A 17,554-nucleotide genomic window follows, 5' to 3' on the forward strand; every position below is an offset into this window, starting at 1 on the left:
TGTTCTTTTGTGACAAAAATGCCTTTTCATCTCGATATTTCAAGCCACTGTCCTTCCATGTCTCCTGAGTGGAGATTTGTCAAAAAGTACACTTAATAAAAAGGCAAAGTGAATTTATCCTAGGGTACATCTCAGCAGATCTGCAACTTGTGTCTTATTTTAACTGACTTGCCTTCTTTAAGCATTCATCATTAATGTTCATGTAAGAGCACCATTTTCATTTCTCTCTTTACTTCTCACCAGTTTATGAATGCATTCAACTGCTTCAGTTGGTTTTTAGTCAGTATAAAATTGTTTTGTGAAATCCTCTTGCAGAATCCAAATTCATTTCATGATCATCACAGCCTCTGTGATTGTTGCATTTCACCAAAGGGATGCTTTGCAGTTCTGTCCTGATAGTGTTCAAGAGTTGAGTACTCCAGGGGTTTATATCACAGGTTCAAATTTCATCTTTATATCAAAGTCATTAGGTTTATTGGTCTCTCATGCAGCATTTGGTTGAGACATCAAAGAGGCCTATTAATGTCAAAAAGTCTTATCTATTTGAAATTAAGAGTCAGAGATAGCTAAATGAGTTTTTTATCTCTTTCCTCTGATTCTTTACAGAAAGATAATAGATATCCGAATTTGAAAATCAAGATAACACAAAAGATTAAGACAAAATATATTTCTAGAACAGAAATGTACCGAGACATATAAAAGCTTTATGAACATTTGAAAATAAAAAAAAAATCCAAAAAACAAAAACAAACAAACACACAGTGTAATCAAGAAAGGGAAACCTTAGCTGGGCGGTGGTGGTGCACACCTTTAATCCCAGCTCTTGGGAGGCAGAGGCAGTCGGGTTTCTGAGTTCTAGGCCAGCCTGGTCTACAAAGTGAGTTCCAGGACAGCCAGGGCTATAGAGAGAAACCCTGTCTCAAAAAAAAAAAAAAAAAAAAAAAAAAGAAAAGAAAAAAGAAAGAAAGAAAGAAAGAAAGAAAGAAAGAAAGAAAGAAAGAAAGGGAAACTTTTAATGCAGACATGCTAAAATTATGCAGTTTGAACATGAAAGTCATTTTAAGAGATGGTTACAATCACATCACAAACATTCATACAATTTTAGAATAATTTTTAAATAGAGGTAAGAAAACTGAAGTTCTTTGCCACCAAGAAAAACAATCTATAGATAAAGGAAACTTGGAAGCAAGTTCACTAATGTGGTCTTGAATAAGTACTAACTTGTGGTAATTTATCTTAGAAGAATTCTTTTGAAAGGGGAATCCATAAAGGTGTGTTTTTAAATTCCTTGTTCTAAGAGTCACATGTAAAAATTACCCTTATGTTAAAATTCTGTTGGCTAGGTTTGAGTGTTTGTGTTCCCCAAATTCATATGCTAAATAACATTACAATGCTAAATCCCAGCCTAGGGATATTAGCAAGCAGTAGCTTTGAGAGGTGTTTAGCTTACAGTGGTTCTGATAGTGTGAGTGAAATGGGTGGTCTTATAAAGGTCCCTAAAGAGCTAGCTAGCCCTATGCCATGTGAGGTGTCCTAAAGAGCTAGCTAGCCCTATGCCATGTGAGGTGTCTCCAAGAGCTAGCTAGCCCTATGTCATGTGAGGTGTCTCCAAGAGCTAGCTAGCCCTATGCCATGTGAGGTGTCTCCAAGAGCTAGCTAGCCCTATGCCATGTGAGGTTTCCCAAAGAGCTAGCTAGCCCTATGCCATGTGAGGTTTCCCAAAGAGCTAGCTAGCCCTATGCCATGTGAGGTGTCCTAAAGAGCTAGCTAGCCCTATGCCATGTGAGGTGTCTCCAAAAGCTAGCTAGCCCTATGCCATGTGAGGTGTCCCAAAGAGCTAGCTAGCCCTATGCCATGTGAGGTGTCCCAAAGAGCTAGGCCCTATGCCATGTGAGGATTCACTCACTGTAAGATAGCATCATCTGTGAAACAGAGGTCAGGCCCTCACTCAGAAACACTGAGGACTAAGCCTCCTCAGCCTCTGTAAATTTAGAAAACAGGATTCTATTATTTTCAAGTGAATGTGTTTTGCTGTAACAGACCAAATAGTATAAGTCACATTCCTGCACAATCATACTTAACCTTTAAAAATTGAGCAAGAGACCATGTTTTATGAAACCAACACTAGAGGGCCTTATCTCATTGCCCAGGATCTGCAACAGAGAGAGGCTGTTTCAGGAGATGCCAAGGCTGAGAGGAACCATAGGTCAGATGACAGCCTCTGTATCCTGGCACGCTTTAGAGGGATACTTTAATTCAAATTCTGAAATGCAGTTTATTTCGAAGAATCAAAATTGGGTACCACCCATAGGAAAAGAATCATTGGGTTAAAAAGATTAAGGACTTGGTTCTAAACTGTATTTAATCTAAGTGTATCCTTAGAAAAGTGAAGTCTACCAAGGAGAAGTCCCTAATTGCTGTAGTGTTTTGACCCAGTGGCAGCCTTATAAATGACATGAGTATCTAGATTTTTTCCTTCAAGTTTTTATGCTTTTGTCAGTTCCCTAGAAATTGACTTGCATTGTTAATCGTCTTCAAACTTTGAGTTGCTTTGAGCTTCCAAAGTTTGCTTTACGACTTCAACTTTGGAAACTACAAAACTGAGGCAGGGGAAGGAGGAAAACTGTCATTTTAAAGTCCAGTTTGAATTAAAACTTGAGATATCTCCAGAAGTTTTTGCAACTTTAATTATCTTTATCTTTTTGTTCATGTTTCGTTTCAAAATTTAACAGACTTGCTGTCCTCTCCATACCCCAGGATAAAAAGTTTGTTCATTCCTTGGCAGGTCTCCATTCTTGGAAAGAGTGAACTGGGGGACACAGGGCTAATTTTTGCTAAATGATCAGAAAATATGTTTACTTTAAAAATTGAAAATTGTAGTTATATTGGAATACCTTTTTGATTAGGAATTTGGAGTTTTATTCAAAAATAATTCAAAGAACTATTGTGGATTGCTTTTTTTTTTTTTTTTTTTTTTGACCTAGAAGATGGGGAAAGGCAATGGCATCTTGTGTGGGAAGATTTCACCTATTGTAGTTATTATTTTTATAAGTCTCTTTATTAGCTTGCACATACTATTTCTTTGATTTACAAATGGGTGAATTAAGGCAGCTAATTCTTGTCTTTGTTTTTCCCTAAAGAACATTTTGCTATTGTTTATCGTTCTGATAAAAAATACCAGGCCTCTATTACTTTATCATGTAAGAAGGACTGTTTGCATCTGAACTGGATCTATCTCATTTACAGTGCAGTCACTTGGAAAGACGGGCTTGTTTAAAAACGAGGTCAACCAATATAAGTGTAGACTTTGTATTCATGTTTTAGGATTTCTTGGAATGTGCTTAGTTAACCAAGAATTTGAAATTTTTGCTGTATCTAGAAAAATAGTTTTGGATTGTATATAGATGCAGGCTTGTGAGTGTAATGGAGCCTTTCTTAGGTATTGGTGTGCTTGACCAAGGGAACTAGGGTTCCACATGATCAATGGCCACTAATGTTACCCTGATCCAGTAGCTTATAATCTTGTTGTTTCATACCCAGAAGAATATGGAACAGGAACAAGGAATGAGCAGAGGGAAAAGTAGATTTATTAAGGGAAAATGAGAAAGACTTCCCAAGACCTAGAAGGTCTCTAAGGGAGTTTCACTGTCCAGTGAACTTTTATGGATTTTATGGCCAAAGCTGAATATCAATAATCTTTACTGGGTTTGGTTAGAGGAGTCCACAAGAATTATGCATTTTCCTTCCCTTGGCCCAACTGTGCATCAATTTAGGGGGAATAATCCTCGGTCTTGTGTCGGTAGCTCACGATTTACCATAGCTTGTCTTTGCTGTCAAATAAATCTGAGTTTATTAAAGTATCATTTACAGTTAAAGGGGGAGGATGAGGAAAGATGGAAGATTAGGGACAAAACAGTGCTTACCTACATATCTACCAAAGAAAACATCTATTCTATGATGTCAAAGGAAGCGAGTTGCCTGGAAAGGAAAGGAAGATGATAGCCAAGGCCAGACTGGGAAACCCTAGATAAATCACTGGAACTGTGATGTTTGTAAGGCAACAACAAACTTCAGTAGCAGCTTGGGAAAAGCAGTAGAGAAAGTGGAGAATCCTTTCTTCTCCTACTCTGAGTCTATAAACAAAAGGAGAATCTTATAAACAAAGAGGAAAAATAAAAGGGCCATAAGTCACATGAAGCCAGTGATAAGAAGCCACTTTGTGGCATTGGCTAAGGCCTCTTGTGCTGAGACAAGGTGGGAACAGATCCACAGAAAAACTTATATCTGACTGCTCTGCCAGGAAGATGAGAAAACACTATTATCTCCACACTCCAAAGCCACACCCCATTCCACACTAAGTGCAGGTTCCTCAAAGAACCATAGAACCACACACATAGTCCAGAGAAAGCTTTCTGAACTCAAACTCAGTGAAGCATACATACTCATATTGTGGCAGAAAGGTAGTCCAAGCCTTTGGGTTAGGGCAAGAATATGCAGGCATAAAGTTAAGTATAAACATGCTGGCCATATCAGAGCCTTAGGCATTGGAATCTATTTGGGAAAAATAATACCATATAGAACATGCAAAGCCAGGTCATAGACACAATGGGTGGACCTTTACTCTGAAGTGACGTTTGTCATTGCTGAAAAGAGAATTCAGCTACACAGTTTGAACTCCAAAGGGATGGTAGAGACAATCAGGTCTTCAGGGCCAAAGAGTCTGTCTAGCATACATGGTAAGCTCCAAACTACTGGGTTGCCATATTTCAAAAGTAAGCTAGATAGTACCTGAGGAACAACACCTGGTGTTGTGTTCTGACATTTGTATACATGCACATAAATGTGCACCCTCATGAACCAGCACAATAAACTAGTTAAAAGGTTGAACAAACAGTTCATAAAAGATGAAACACATATGGCCAATAACTATATGAAATAATGTTCAGCATTCTTAGCCACGAGGGCATTGTGTATTAAGACTATATTACAGGCAGTGGTGGCGCACGCCTTTAATCCCAGTACTTGGGAGGCAGAGGCAGGCGGATTTCTGAGTTTCAGGCCAGCCTGGTTTACAAAGTGAATTCCAGGACAGCCAGGGCTACACAGAGAAACCCTGTCTTGAAAACAAACAAACAAACAAACAAACAAACAAAAAACAATCCCCCCCCAAAACCAAAAAAACACCAAAAGACTACATTGAAGTTATCTCTCACCCCTGTTAAAATAGCTATTGCTAAGTAAATTGTGAATGCTGGCAAAGATGTATGGAGAAGGGAATCATTCATTTCCCTGTGAGTATAAATTAGCCCAGTAACTATGGAAACCAATGGGGAGCGTCTTCAAAAGAAACTAAATATAGAACTGTCATATGACTCAGCTATACCACTTCACAGTATACACCTTAATAAATGTCAATTAACAGCCACAGAGGTAATTTATGTTTATTGAAACATTTTGTACAGTATCGAAGATGAAGATATCATGATGAATGTGCTCAATGGAGTTTGATTCAGCCATAAAGAAAAATAGAATTAAGTTGTTTGCAGGAAATGGGTACAATTGAAGGCCACTATACAAAGCAAATGAGTCAGATTCAAACACAAATATTCAATATTTTGTCTTACTTCTGGACTCTAGATTCTATATAAATAAAAGTTATAAAAATTCATGACAAGAAAAGAGATGCAAGACTATCAGAGGAATGAAAGAGAATATTTGCGAGTGTATGAAAATGGAAGGTGAGGGGGTATGAGCAAAGTGCATGGTGCTCTTGTAGTGAAATGTCTTTATGTCAATATGTACATTTAATATACCTATAAAGTTTTATGTTGAGACCTTTAAAAGGGGGCGTATTTTATTTGTTTTGTTCTACTTTGTTTCTCTACTTTAGCTAATGGGTGTTCAGGAGACCCACGCTCAGCATTAGTCATAATATGAATGAAGTTAGGGAAAACCTCTAATCACATGGATTAGTTTAAAAGGACTGGAAGGTAGATAAACAAATTAAGAGACTACTCCCAGGATTTACACATTCATAAAAAATACTGCTTGCACTAGAACTTTTCAGATAGATTCTGGTTCAGTCAGAGGATATACAGCACCAACAGATTAATATAGAGTCACGCAGGATTTATTTATTCCTTAATCAAAGGAGCAAGCAGATGAAGTTGGCTCATGCATCAGAAAGCAGAAGTTCATAAAGTATCCACTTAGATTTTGCTCATGGTTGCTCTGTAATCTACCCCAGGTCTACTCTCTTTCCCATCTTCATCTTCACCTCCTTATTGGAGGTTATTGTCAGTCCATGGGGGGGGGGGGGGGACAGGACTGTACTGGAGCACAGAATGTTGTATTAATGTAATGGTTGACTTCAGAAATGTCTGTGATTATTGTTTCTTCTGTAAGAGACCCTGGTTCTTTTCCAAAATTATCTCCCCAGGTACTTCTTCAACAGAAACTATAATCTGCCTGGAATCTGAGGCTTTGGACTTAGTTTCTCACTGTTCTCATTGCTTTGCTTTGGATGGTCCAGCAAGAGTGACTGACATGTGATTTTTTTTAATCAGTTCATCATACAATTCTATCACCTTGGTTGGAAGTTCTTTGATTTCCTTCTGTCTTACTCCTCCTAAGTATTCCTAAACTCAGCTTAGATACTATGAATTCCAAGAAACTTTCTGAGAATCTTTTCTTTTCTTTTGGTAGCTATCTGTATCTGTCTCTTAAAGTTTCAAAGGAAACAGCTTGGGGCCAGTGAGAAGGCTCAGTGGATAAAAGTGCTATGTCAGTGGCCAAGCCTGGTGATTTGAGTTTGATTCTTGAAACTAATATGGTAGGAGATAACGGACTCATGTAAATTGTTTTTCTGATCTCCACATAAGCAGTGTAGTAGGTTCATAGATACCCCATACTTACACACACTTAAATGTGCGCGTGCACGCGCACACATACACACACACACTGTATAAAACAGTAGTTGTATAGAACTGTAATTCCATGCAATCCATGCAAACTATTTAATCAGTATATAAATCAGTGATTCGTCAGATTCTTAACAGAAGTATATAGTCATGACCACAACTAAATTTAGATCATCTCATCATTTCCTCAGGAATTTCTGAACCCTTTCATTCTCATCTTCCTGTACACTAACCCTCTTCTAAGCCCCTAAACAGCAAATCATCTGTTATTTGTCCCTATTCAAGACTTTCATATGGGAAGCATCATAAAATGTGTATTATTTCTACTGCTTTTCCCACTTAGCACAGTATTTTTAGTGTTCATCTAAATTGAGGCATATAGCATTGCTGCATTCCTTTATATAGTCAATTAGAAGTCCCCCAGACAATTATACTTACATATTTATTCACTGCACATTTGGGCTCTTCCCACACTGGTCATTCTGAGTAATGTTTTGCTGTGGACATTCATTACCAACCTTTGTGTGGAATACATGTTGCTTCTCTTGGGTTTATACCTATGAGCAGACATGCCTGATTATATAGTACATTCATGTGTGGTTGTTTAAAGAATTGCAAGACTCTGAAAATAGAGGGGCTATTCACATTCCCACCTGCAATGTATGGGGGTTCTCTTTGTCTTCTCATCCTCCCTATACTTGGCATTATTTGTCTCTTTTACTCTAGCCATCAGGATTGTAGCAAGCATGGGGGGCGGGTATGCTATCACTGTGGTCTCTGCTCCTTTAGGCCATTTCTGTTTTATACAAATATTTCCTCAACATTAAAACAAGACATCCAGTATGTTTTGAGAACTGCAATATTGATTGGAGAGGGCTGAATGCATTAACAAGGCTGCTGTTTCTTTAAAATTTTAGCAAGTGTCCAGCTGGCACCTGTGATGGTTGTACATTCTACTTTCTATGGGAGAGTGCAGAAGCTTGCCCTCTGTGCACAGAACATGACTTCCATGAGATCGAGGGAGCCTGCAAGAGAGGGCTTCAGGTAAGAACTAACCTATGGAGGCACCCTGAAGAGATGCCAACTGCTGTTCCCCATCATGTCTGTGAATTAATGAAGATTTCTTTGGATTATAAAGCTTCATGACTTAACAAAAATAATGATCAGGAAAGTACTTCAGTGTGTATCTTTAAAATTTTTAAGCATTTAATTTTAAGGACTGCTTCAGTCCTATTTCCTTCCCTACTCTGTTCATTTTTCTACTTTGTGTTGACCGGGCATGCAATTCCACTATTCTGTAAGTATTTCAAATATACATCTGTATAGTTCACAGAATGTAAGTCCTTCACACATAGCTGACAGAAGCAGAAAAGCCTTCATGGCTTGTGAGAGAAGTACTCTTATCAAATTGAGATCTCAGAAAGTCTATACCAGGTTCGAAGTATGTGGTAAGCATCATATCTAATGTTAGGCAGTAATAGAGATTTGATGTGATTCTGTGTTATCAGTAAGAGAAATGCTTTCGAATTTATCACTAAATTTATCTTAATCCTGTTAGAAAATCCTCCTTCATGCTGGAAGAAGGGACTGTTCCGCTCTTCTGTCAGCTTTCTGCTCCTGGTGATACCTGACCAGATGATAGGATCAGGCTTTCTAATGAATAGTTTTAGAGTGACTACGGACTTTCCTCAGTTACATTTCTTTCTTTTTCAGTATCAGAGAAACTGAGTAGATAGGTTGGCATTTTGGGTATCTCTAGAATTTTAAGGTTTTGAGAAGCTGAGACTATAGCCACTAGACAATGGAGCTTTTAAACATGCCTTTTATTATTATACAATTGATTAAACTCTCTAGGCTTTCATACATATCTTTTTGGAATGTAGAATGTGGTTCAGATGAGGTCCACATGTGCTGGAGTGTATATTCACTCTAGTTTATACTTAGATGGTGGTGAGCTTAAATGTGTCTCTGCATTCCCACCTCCTCATTCTTATAAAAATGTCACCCAATTCAAAAGTAATGTATTGATGTTCAGTTCAATAAGAATGATAATAGTTGTCATAGACTAAAACCACAGGATCATTAATAGCCCTTTCTAAGAAAATGCACGGGGAAATATCCTTTGAAACCTGACTGAAACTTTTCCCCGTAGTAAACCACTCACCTGACTATTGTTCATAACTAATGGTGGAAATCTGCCTATGTACATAAGATATGAAGTAAAACACAGCTGGATCATTTTGTTAGAGTTCAGATAAAGTGACCATCACACAGCAGATAATTGAGTGATGAACCAGACATAAAATGGAATTCCCCAGTTCATTGGACTTAATGATCATTGTAAATAACTTCTGGTCACAACGAAGGCCAAGGAATAAAAGGAAGAATACACTGAACTCTGATTTTCATATGTGGTCTGCTTTATTTTAGCACTTTATTTTTAAAAATTGTTCACTGGTTGTCACTTGCTATTTAGGGCACATTGCTTTAGGAATTAAGTCATTTACTTTGGGAGGGTGAGAATGCTTGGTATGGGTAGTGATGACCCAAGGTAATGCCCTCCTTAGTTTGGCAAATATAAGCACTGTGCATCTTGGGTACTTAACTTTACATGAGCCATTCAAGTTGGTGAGCTGCGGTACACTTACATGCCCTAGGGCCATGGTGTGTGGCCAACTCCATTCAGTGACAGGTTTATTGGGTTGACTGGCTTACCTGATGGCTGTGTGCAAACCTTTCCAAGCAGTTGTACTAAGTACACTGAGAGGGTATGTCAAAGTGGAATAAGTTTTATTCTACTTCTTCAGCATGTTGTGAACCATTCTGATGTGACAGAATTTTGCATTTATTTCATTTACTCATTTTCTATATCTCTTTCCTTTTTTGCTAGATATTTTACAGTATTAAGTGAATGAGAAATTCCCTTTATAACCATAAATAGAGTTAACAAAACTCTTTCTTCTGTGTGATAAATGGACTCAGTACCAATTCTAGCGTTTACAGTTGAATCCTAATTTTTGCGCATCTCATCTATGGTCTCATTTATCTGTCTTAAAAGGAAATATTATATGTATGGAATGAACCGAAGTGGTGCGTGAAAGGAATTTCTTTGCCCGAAAAGAAGTTGTCAACCTGCGAAACAGTTGACTTTTGGCTGAAAGTGGGAGCTGGTGTGGGGGCGTTCACAGCCGTTTTGTTGGTGGCTTTAACATGCTACTTTTGGAAAAAGAATCAAAAGTAAGTAACCTCATTAAATGATCTTATAAGAACTGGAGTGTCTGTTTATACTGTGAGAATTTTAGATATAATGGTTGTATGTTGTCCATTCCCTCAGTGCCATGAGGCATTTCTGGTAAGGAAGGTAGGTATAGGCAAGGCATTTGAGAAAATAGAGAGAATAAAGGATTCTTATTTTGATAATTGAAAGTGGACAGAACATTACTGACCACTGGATTAGTCATTTGTTCTAAAAATGAAAAACTCTCTAAGTTACCCAGATAGGAACAGAGCAGAGATTGGAAGGTGACATAACTTCTTTCTCTGACATAATCTGACTTCTTGTTGTATCAGTTTCACTTACAAAGATGTTTTTAAACAAACAGACTAAGCAAATGGGCAAATATCATATTTATTTATTCCAAATCTCAAAGACTCTGGTGCCAAAAGTTGAGTCCAACCCTTTTGTGCATCTGTTACATGGCTTGGATCATGACTTGAATCTTTGGATTCAAGTGCAATGTGGCAGATCTCTGTTCTATTTTCTAGGAATAATTATAATATCTGATTCATAACTAAAGAGAAAAAGCCCAAATGAAGCAGAGATATAGTAACAAGCAAATCATCTGCTCATATTCTCATCTTCATGATCTGAACCTTAGAAATGTGATAGGGAATTGGTATCACAGGAATACAGTAAGGAAAGTAAGGAAAGGCATCTGGCATTAAGGCTTTTCTTTGTTTTACAAATGTTCTTTTTTTTTTGGTAAAGATTTATTTATTTATTTTATATATGTGAGAACACTGAAGCTGTACAGATGGTTGTGAGCCTCATGTGCTTGTTGGGAATTTTAGGACCTCTGCTTGCTCCGGTTAACCTCACTCACTCTGGTCAACTCTGCTTGTTCAGTCCCTGCTAGCTCCGGCCCAAAGATTTACTTATTATTATACATAAGTACACTGTAGCTGTTTTCAGGCACACCAGAAGAGGGCGTCATATCTCATTATGGGTGGTAGTGAGCCACCATGTGGTTGCTGGGATTTGAATTCAAGACCTTTGGAAGAGCAATCAGTGCTCTTACCTGCTGAGCCATCTCACCAGCCCCATAAATGTTCTATATAATTAGACAGTAAGGTCAATTAATGTAAGTGGTAAAATTAACTCTATTGAACTGATTCTCTGACATCTTGTGGAATATTTTTATGTATTTAGTTAATAAGTGAGAACATTTAAAGCTACAGCCACGGATGAGGCAAATATGCTGTTGGAAAAACCATGCAGGACTATCAGAACTATTTTAGAAGCTGGTATAATGTTTATAATAAATATGAATTTATTATTACTATAAATGGTTATATAACTATTTACTTCTCTATCTACCCCTGCTTAGGCTGGAATACAAATATTCTAAATTAGTAATGACGACTAACTCAAAAGAGTGTGAACTCCCAGCTGCAGACAGCTGTGCTATCATGGAAGGAGAGGATAATGAAGAGGATGTTGTATATTCCAACAAACAGTCACTACTAGGAAAGCTTAAGTCTTTGGCCACAAAGGTGAGAGCTGACTTTTAACCTGGAATTACTGAGCATTTATCCATCAGGGGCCATACACCATTCATGCAGGCTCTGCCATCCAGCACGTATGTGCCTCACCAGTATTTACTCAACGGAAGTACTCATAGAAAGTTTACCATGTTAGAATAATACCTGAATCTAGTATTTATGAGTTAATCAAGTAGAAATGACCTGTTCAGCCTCCACGAGAGTTCGTGAAGAAACCTTTCTATATTAAAATACTTCAATGCCGAGTGACTCTACAGCTATTAACAATTTTTTGTTTGTTTGTTTTTTGAGAAAGAACTTAAAACTCGGGAAGGGGAGAGGATCTGGAAGGACTTGAGGGAGGAAAAGAATATGATCAAATTATATACATTTAAAAATTGACAAAGAACTACGGGCAATTTAGAAAAGCTGAGAACAGGAGAAATAGTCTTTCCCATGGAAGAGTTTATCAGCTGGTTATTAAATACCAAATGGTCAATGCTGAAAATGTACACATACAAGTAACATATTCAGACTAAAAAGGCTATATTTATGAATACAAATATGGATCTGTAACAACGATTAAAGAAAAAAAGACCATGAGTCTGAATGAGAGAATGATTGTACGTGAATGGGCTTGCATCAAGTAAAGGACAAGGGGAAATTATGTGATTATACTATGATCTCAAAAATAAAAATTAAAAATATTGAGTTATCTTTGTATGTGAAAGGTCAGTAGGTTCAAACAGAAGGAAAAATAAGTTAATGATTCTATTTCTATATGATAAATATGTATGCCATTATTTATATAATAAGCAATTAACATTAGCTTCTTTGGGGAATTGGAATCTAATGAGAATTTCTGAAATAAAGCATTTTAGTAAGTTTTAAGTTTTCACAAAGATCATGTACCATTTTATAATCTTTAAAACAAAGTTTGGTTAATAAAAGATCTCATATTTATCTATACCTTTGTGTTTATTTCACAATGAGATTGTCTTTCTATAGAAATATTCGATAACTGGGCAGATGTTCATGGTATCATGTTGGATGTCATCGTGTTATTGGCTTTGTTGAAACAGCTATATACAAAGAGAACGTGAAACCTCAAATAGTGTTTGAAATGACATTTCTCTGACATTCTTCACAATTGAGGTAGGAGATAAGAAATGCCATTTTATGCACTGAAAATAAAAATAAATAGAAAAATCAGGAAAAAAGTATTTCAAATAATTTGCAACTAGAGGGACAAGTAACAAACGATGACATTGGCTGGGATGATGGCCAAATAGTTAAAAGTGTTGCAACACAGGCATGAAGACCAGCGTTCGCATCCCTATAACACATGGATGGCAGATGAGCGTGTTGGTCCATCTGTAATTCAGCCTCAAAGGGTGGAGATGGGATGCCCTGAGCAAGATGGAAACTGCCTAGCAAGGTGAGCTCTAGGCTTGATAGAGAGACCCCACCCTACTGAATAAGATGGAAGAGCCATCAAGACGATTTCTAATATCAGCCATTGACCTTGATATGCACACACATCTACACATGTCAACAGGCATGAGCCCACAAGCACAGGAAAAGAGAAAAAGAAAAAAGTATTTGTAGGCATGATTTAGTAACCATTTTCTTTCATTCTCCTAGTTTAGGCCCATGAATATCAGTAATCATGTAAGAAGAAAATGAATAGATTATATTTCTATGATATGTTTTCGTTATTATTTTGGGATTTTCAGGAGAGAATGAATACTATAATAATTATATAGTGATTGTCAAAAATTAAAGTTTTGTCCTATGTGCAAGTGAACAAATGAGTTTCCTAGTTTCATGTATATTTTAAAGCAGAAAACCAAAGACAGTTTAAAATTTACAGAGATGTACTGGACAGAGCAACAATAGCTATACCTGTTCCCAGTCCTCAGTTCTCACAGTCACGTGCAGAGGAAATGATAACACACTTTGCATTCCTAAGCTTTGAGAATACGAATTGTGTTCCACATGAGCAGGAAGCATGTCTGCTCTTTGTTTTTCAATGTATTGGACAGATGAGATGCCTGCCCACTGCTACAGAAGGAGACGCTATCTCCAAGACAAGTGGGCATGCCTGAAATTTACTGTAGAAGGAGAAAATACTTTATCCTTAAACACTGTTTCCTATATAAACTTACTTTCCTTAATATATATATTAATCATTTGATAGGCTCATACAGTTATAAAACAAAATTTTCATTTTTCATTCTTGAAAAACAGTATGAGACAAGAGTAAATCAGTCATAGAATTGCAGAAATATAAGAACATAGAGCATCATCCCACAGTTATATCTAAACTGCTTGTCTCTATCATCTTGGCTTTTGATGAATTTTCCTTTGAGTACATTCCATTCATCATTCTGGTTGGTGTGACTACCAGAGGCTGGGTTGGAACCTTGTCCATTTTCCCCATACATCATTACAATGAAGCCTGTGTCAACATTAAGCAGCAAGATGAGGCTAGTTTGCATCACTTAAGCATATGCCAATTCCAGACACACCTAGCCAAATGTAAACACATCATAAATCACTTTAGAGAAGTAAATGTCTTTCTCTTTGTCTTTGTGCTGACATTTCTACTCAGCTAGAGACCTTTCCACTGACAGAGGATTTTTCTGCCATAAGACTCAAGTGGAATAGGGACAAGAATTAACACCTCTCCCCCAGAAAAAAAACAAAACAAAACAAAACAAAACAACCAACATTGAGACCTAATGTACATCCTACTTTTCTATATGGGCTCTGTGAACAATGTGTGCATCTCAACTATAATTATCATTGTAATCTAAACTATGTTAATTGATCAAGATGATGTAAAATAGGGTGTATTAGTGGTTGTAAGTGGTTGCACAGCTTTTTACCCTCCAGTGTGAATTATTGGATAATTATATTGTCTTTACTAATGTACAAAGAATGAGTTAATGTTAACTTGAATGTTCTTAGACATGGGGCCATTGACTACCTAGTTAGAGGCAGAGACAAACATATAACACCCTTACTAAATAAATAACTGCATTGGATGAGTATGAATAATAAATAGGTTATTTACTCATTTAGAAAGCTTCTCTAGCAGTTGCAGGATATATTTTGGAAGTTACCTTAAAAATTGAAGAACTTTTTAGTGTTCATTCTTACAGGTAAAATCACCGTGTTTTTAGGAGACAGGGAAGTTAACTTCTGGTTTCTACACTATGGTCTCAGTGCTCTGCTGGATGTCTTTGGAATTCATTATTAGTTACAGTTGATACTATAAATAGGACCCACATCAGTCAGGAAACACAAGCTAATTGTGCCTACAAAGGAGCCTCTTTGAAGGCTAATAATATTTAGGGGTTTCAGTTCATCCAAAATAACCACATCCCTTCTTCTAAAAGGTAGTTGGTCAATTTAGCTGTTCTGTTTGTAACACAAATGGGTTGGTGTTTGTAGCCTTGTGAGTGATGGCCATGGGAATAGTGGTGTTGGTTAGTATTGGGACAGGAACTGGGACAGTGCCTCACTGCACATGATGGATTTCTCAATAAGCCTGAAAGAAATGGCCAGAAAGTTGTGAGTGGCTCATGTGATAGATATGGCAGACCAGGACATCGTGTAAGGTAACGGTACCGTCTGAGAGAGTCACACCTCGGCATTTTAGCCGATGTGTCTAAATGCCCGTCAGCTATGTTCTACCCCTTCATTGCCAGCACCCTGTTTCTGTAGTTATATAGTCACTCATTTCTGTTCATCCCCACTTGCTACTGAGATTTATTTTCTAGAACATTCAAGGGCAAGAGGACCAGGGAACTTTACAAGGCTACGGAGATCCAATGTGTTTTCCACTTTCACCAACATGTGCTATTACAGGTTGATATATCTTGCAGTATATACAGCAAGAGAATATTCTGCTCTTGATGTAGGGTCATGAGAATATAAGACAAAGTTGCAGGTTGCATATTATGTTTTCTTACATCCTGATTAAGATCTATAAAGTCACTGTAAGGTGACTCTTAATGTAAAATCATGCTTACCAGAATCCTGTAAGAAGGTGTATGCGAGAGGTAAAGAGATAATCAGAAGCTTTTTTTTTTTTTTTTTTTGAGTTTCTGAGAATTAACTCAATGTTTGATGATACCATATACCTTCCAGTGGTAGGAGTGTGGAAGGCCCATTCATAACACCATTTCAACCTACTGCTAGATGACTTTTTTGATTAAAAAATAGTGTACCATTGTCTTAAATAGTCCCCAAATCCATAATCTTTATATAGGACAAAACTGGTGAAGCTAGAATTAGCTTATCCGAGGTGAGGCACTATTAATAGAAAAGAAAGAATCAAAGAGTAATGCCATCAAGTGTCTAAGAAAAAAAATGACCAGTCATTGCCATAAATCCTATGTCTGACATTCTGTGGTAACCTCTACATCAACAATACAGTTTTGGATCCCGTGAGATGGCTTAGCAGGTAGAGGTACTTAAGAGGTGCTTATTGCCAATCCTAAAGGCCCCTGTTGAATCTCCAAAGCCCATATGGTAAAAGAAAAGACCTGACTCCTGGACGTTGTTCTCTGACTTCCACACACATGCCAGGACACATGTATACACACTAAATAAATAAATATGTATTTATGTATGCACATATAATCTGCAGTCATTTACTGTGTCTGTATAGGTGGGTGGGGTGGTGGATCAGTGTAGCCTTTGGGGCTTATACAGTTTTAAGAGAATCTTGAGTCCCTTTGATATTTTCATAAGGTGGGTCCTTGCTGTGGGCATCTCTCTGAATGACATGTTTGATTTATTCAGAAGCTAATATCTTTTTTTCCCAGAGTTTATTGTCCTCATGAAGAGTGTATAGTGTTCTAAGTATCAGTCAAAACAGATAGATTGTTTGCAAAAGCTCATGAGTCAGTTACACATATGCAAATCAGAGAGTAAACACCTGTAGTAGCTAGGGACTACTGACAGAAACCAGGGGTAATAGTAAGTCAGCCTTGGCTTACACTAAAATGTTGATGAGTGAAGAATCCCACTGACCCTGTGGGTTTCTGTTGCTCTATAGAGTACAACGAAGTAAGATTTTCCTCAAAGCCTGAAGGAAGGCTTACTTTCTGCCCCCATTGACTCACTGTAAATGGGACTGTCAAAGTGGAGAGTTGTAAGGTCAGCATAGGCTTGATAGTCAGTGTGAGTAGAACATAGCAACAAGTGTATAGAAGTTTTCAAAATAGCAGTATCATATCTGACTTGTATGTCAAATAGTTGAGCGTGTGATGCAGAAACACTGTGGAAAGGTACACTGGGGATGAGGCTCTTGTTTTGCCAGAATCTGTAGTTGGCAAAATCATCCACTACAGAAAATTCTTTCATAAGGTTGTTGCAAGGATTGTGATGATACACAGGGAATACACCCTATGTTTCTGGACAGTTTTTTATTCACTTTACATCCCCTTCCCACAATCCTTCCCATATCCCCCATTCTCCTCTGAGTGGGTAAGGGTCCCCCTGAGTATCCCCCTACCCTGGCATTTCAAGTCTCTTTTGGGAGAAGCACATACTCTCCCACTGAGACCAGACAAGGCATCCCAGCTAAAAGAACATATCCCCCATACAGGCAATAGCTTTTGGGATAGCCCCCATTCTAATTGTTTGAGACCCACATGAAGACCAAGCTGCACATCTGCTACCTATGTGTGGGAAGGTGTAGGTCCAGCCTGTGCATGTTCTTTGGTTGGTGGTTTAAGTCTCTGAGAGCCCTATGAGTCCAGCTTAGTTGACTCTGTTGGACTTCCTGTGGAGTTTCTATTTCTTTTAGAGCCCACAGTCCTTCCCCCTATTCTTTTATAAGAGTCCCCAAGCTCCAT

At 37.7% G+C, this 17,554-nt stretch overlaps 1 protein-coding gene across 2 annotated transcripts in view; it reads left to right on the forward strand.

Annotated features, from left to right (window-relative positions):
* The window catches only part of Kiaa1324l (KIAA1324 like), a 192,837-nt gene that overhangs the window by 163,417 nt on the left and 11,866 nt on the right, over positions 1-17,554 (forward strand). For both annotated transcript variants that reach the window (XM_021162113.2, XM_029477444.1), the window contains 3 exons: positions 7,838-7,964; positions 9,979-10,157; positions 11,528-11,693. In XM_021162113.2, the coding sequence (XP_021017772.1) occupies positions 7,838-7,964; positions 9,979-10,157; positions 11,528-11,693 (472 nt within the window). The remainder of the gene's footprint in view (positions 1-7,837; positions 7,965-9,978; positions 10,158-11,527; positions 11,694-17,554) is intronic.

Source organism: Mus caroli, chromosome 5 (genome assembly GCF_900094665.2).
Source record: "Mus caroli chromosome 5, CAROLI_EIJ_v1.1, whole genome shotgun sequence".
Taxonomy (NCBI): domain Eukaryota; kingdom Metazoa; phylum Chordata; class Mammalia; order Rodentia; family Muridae; genus Mus; species Mus caroli.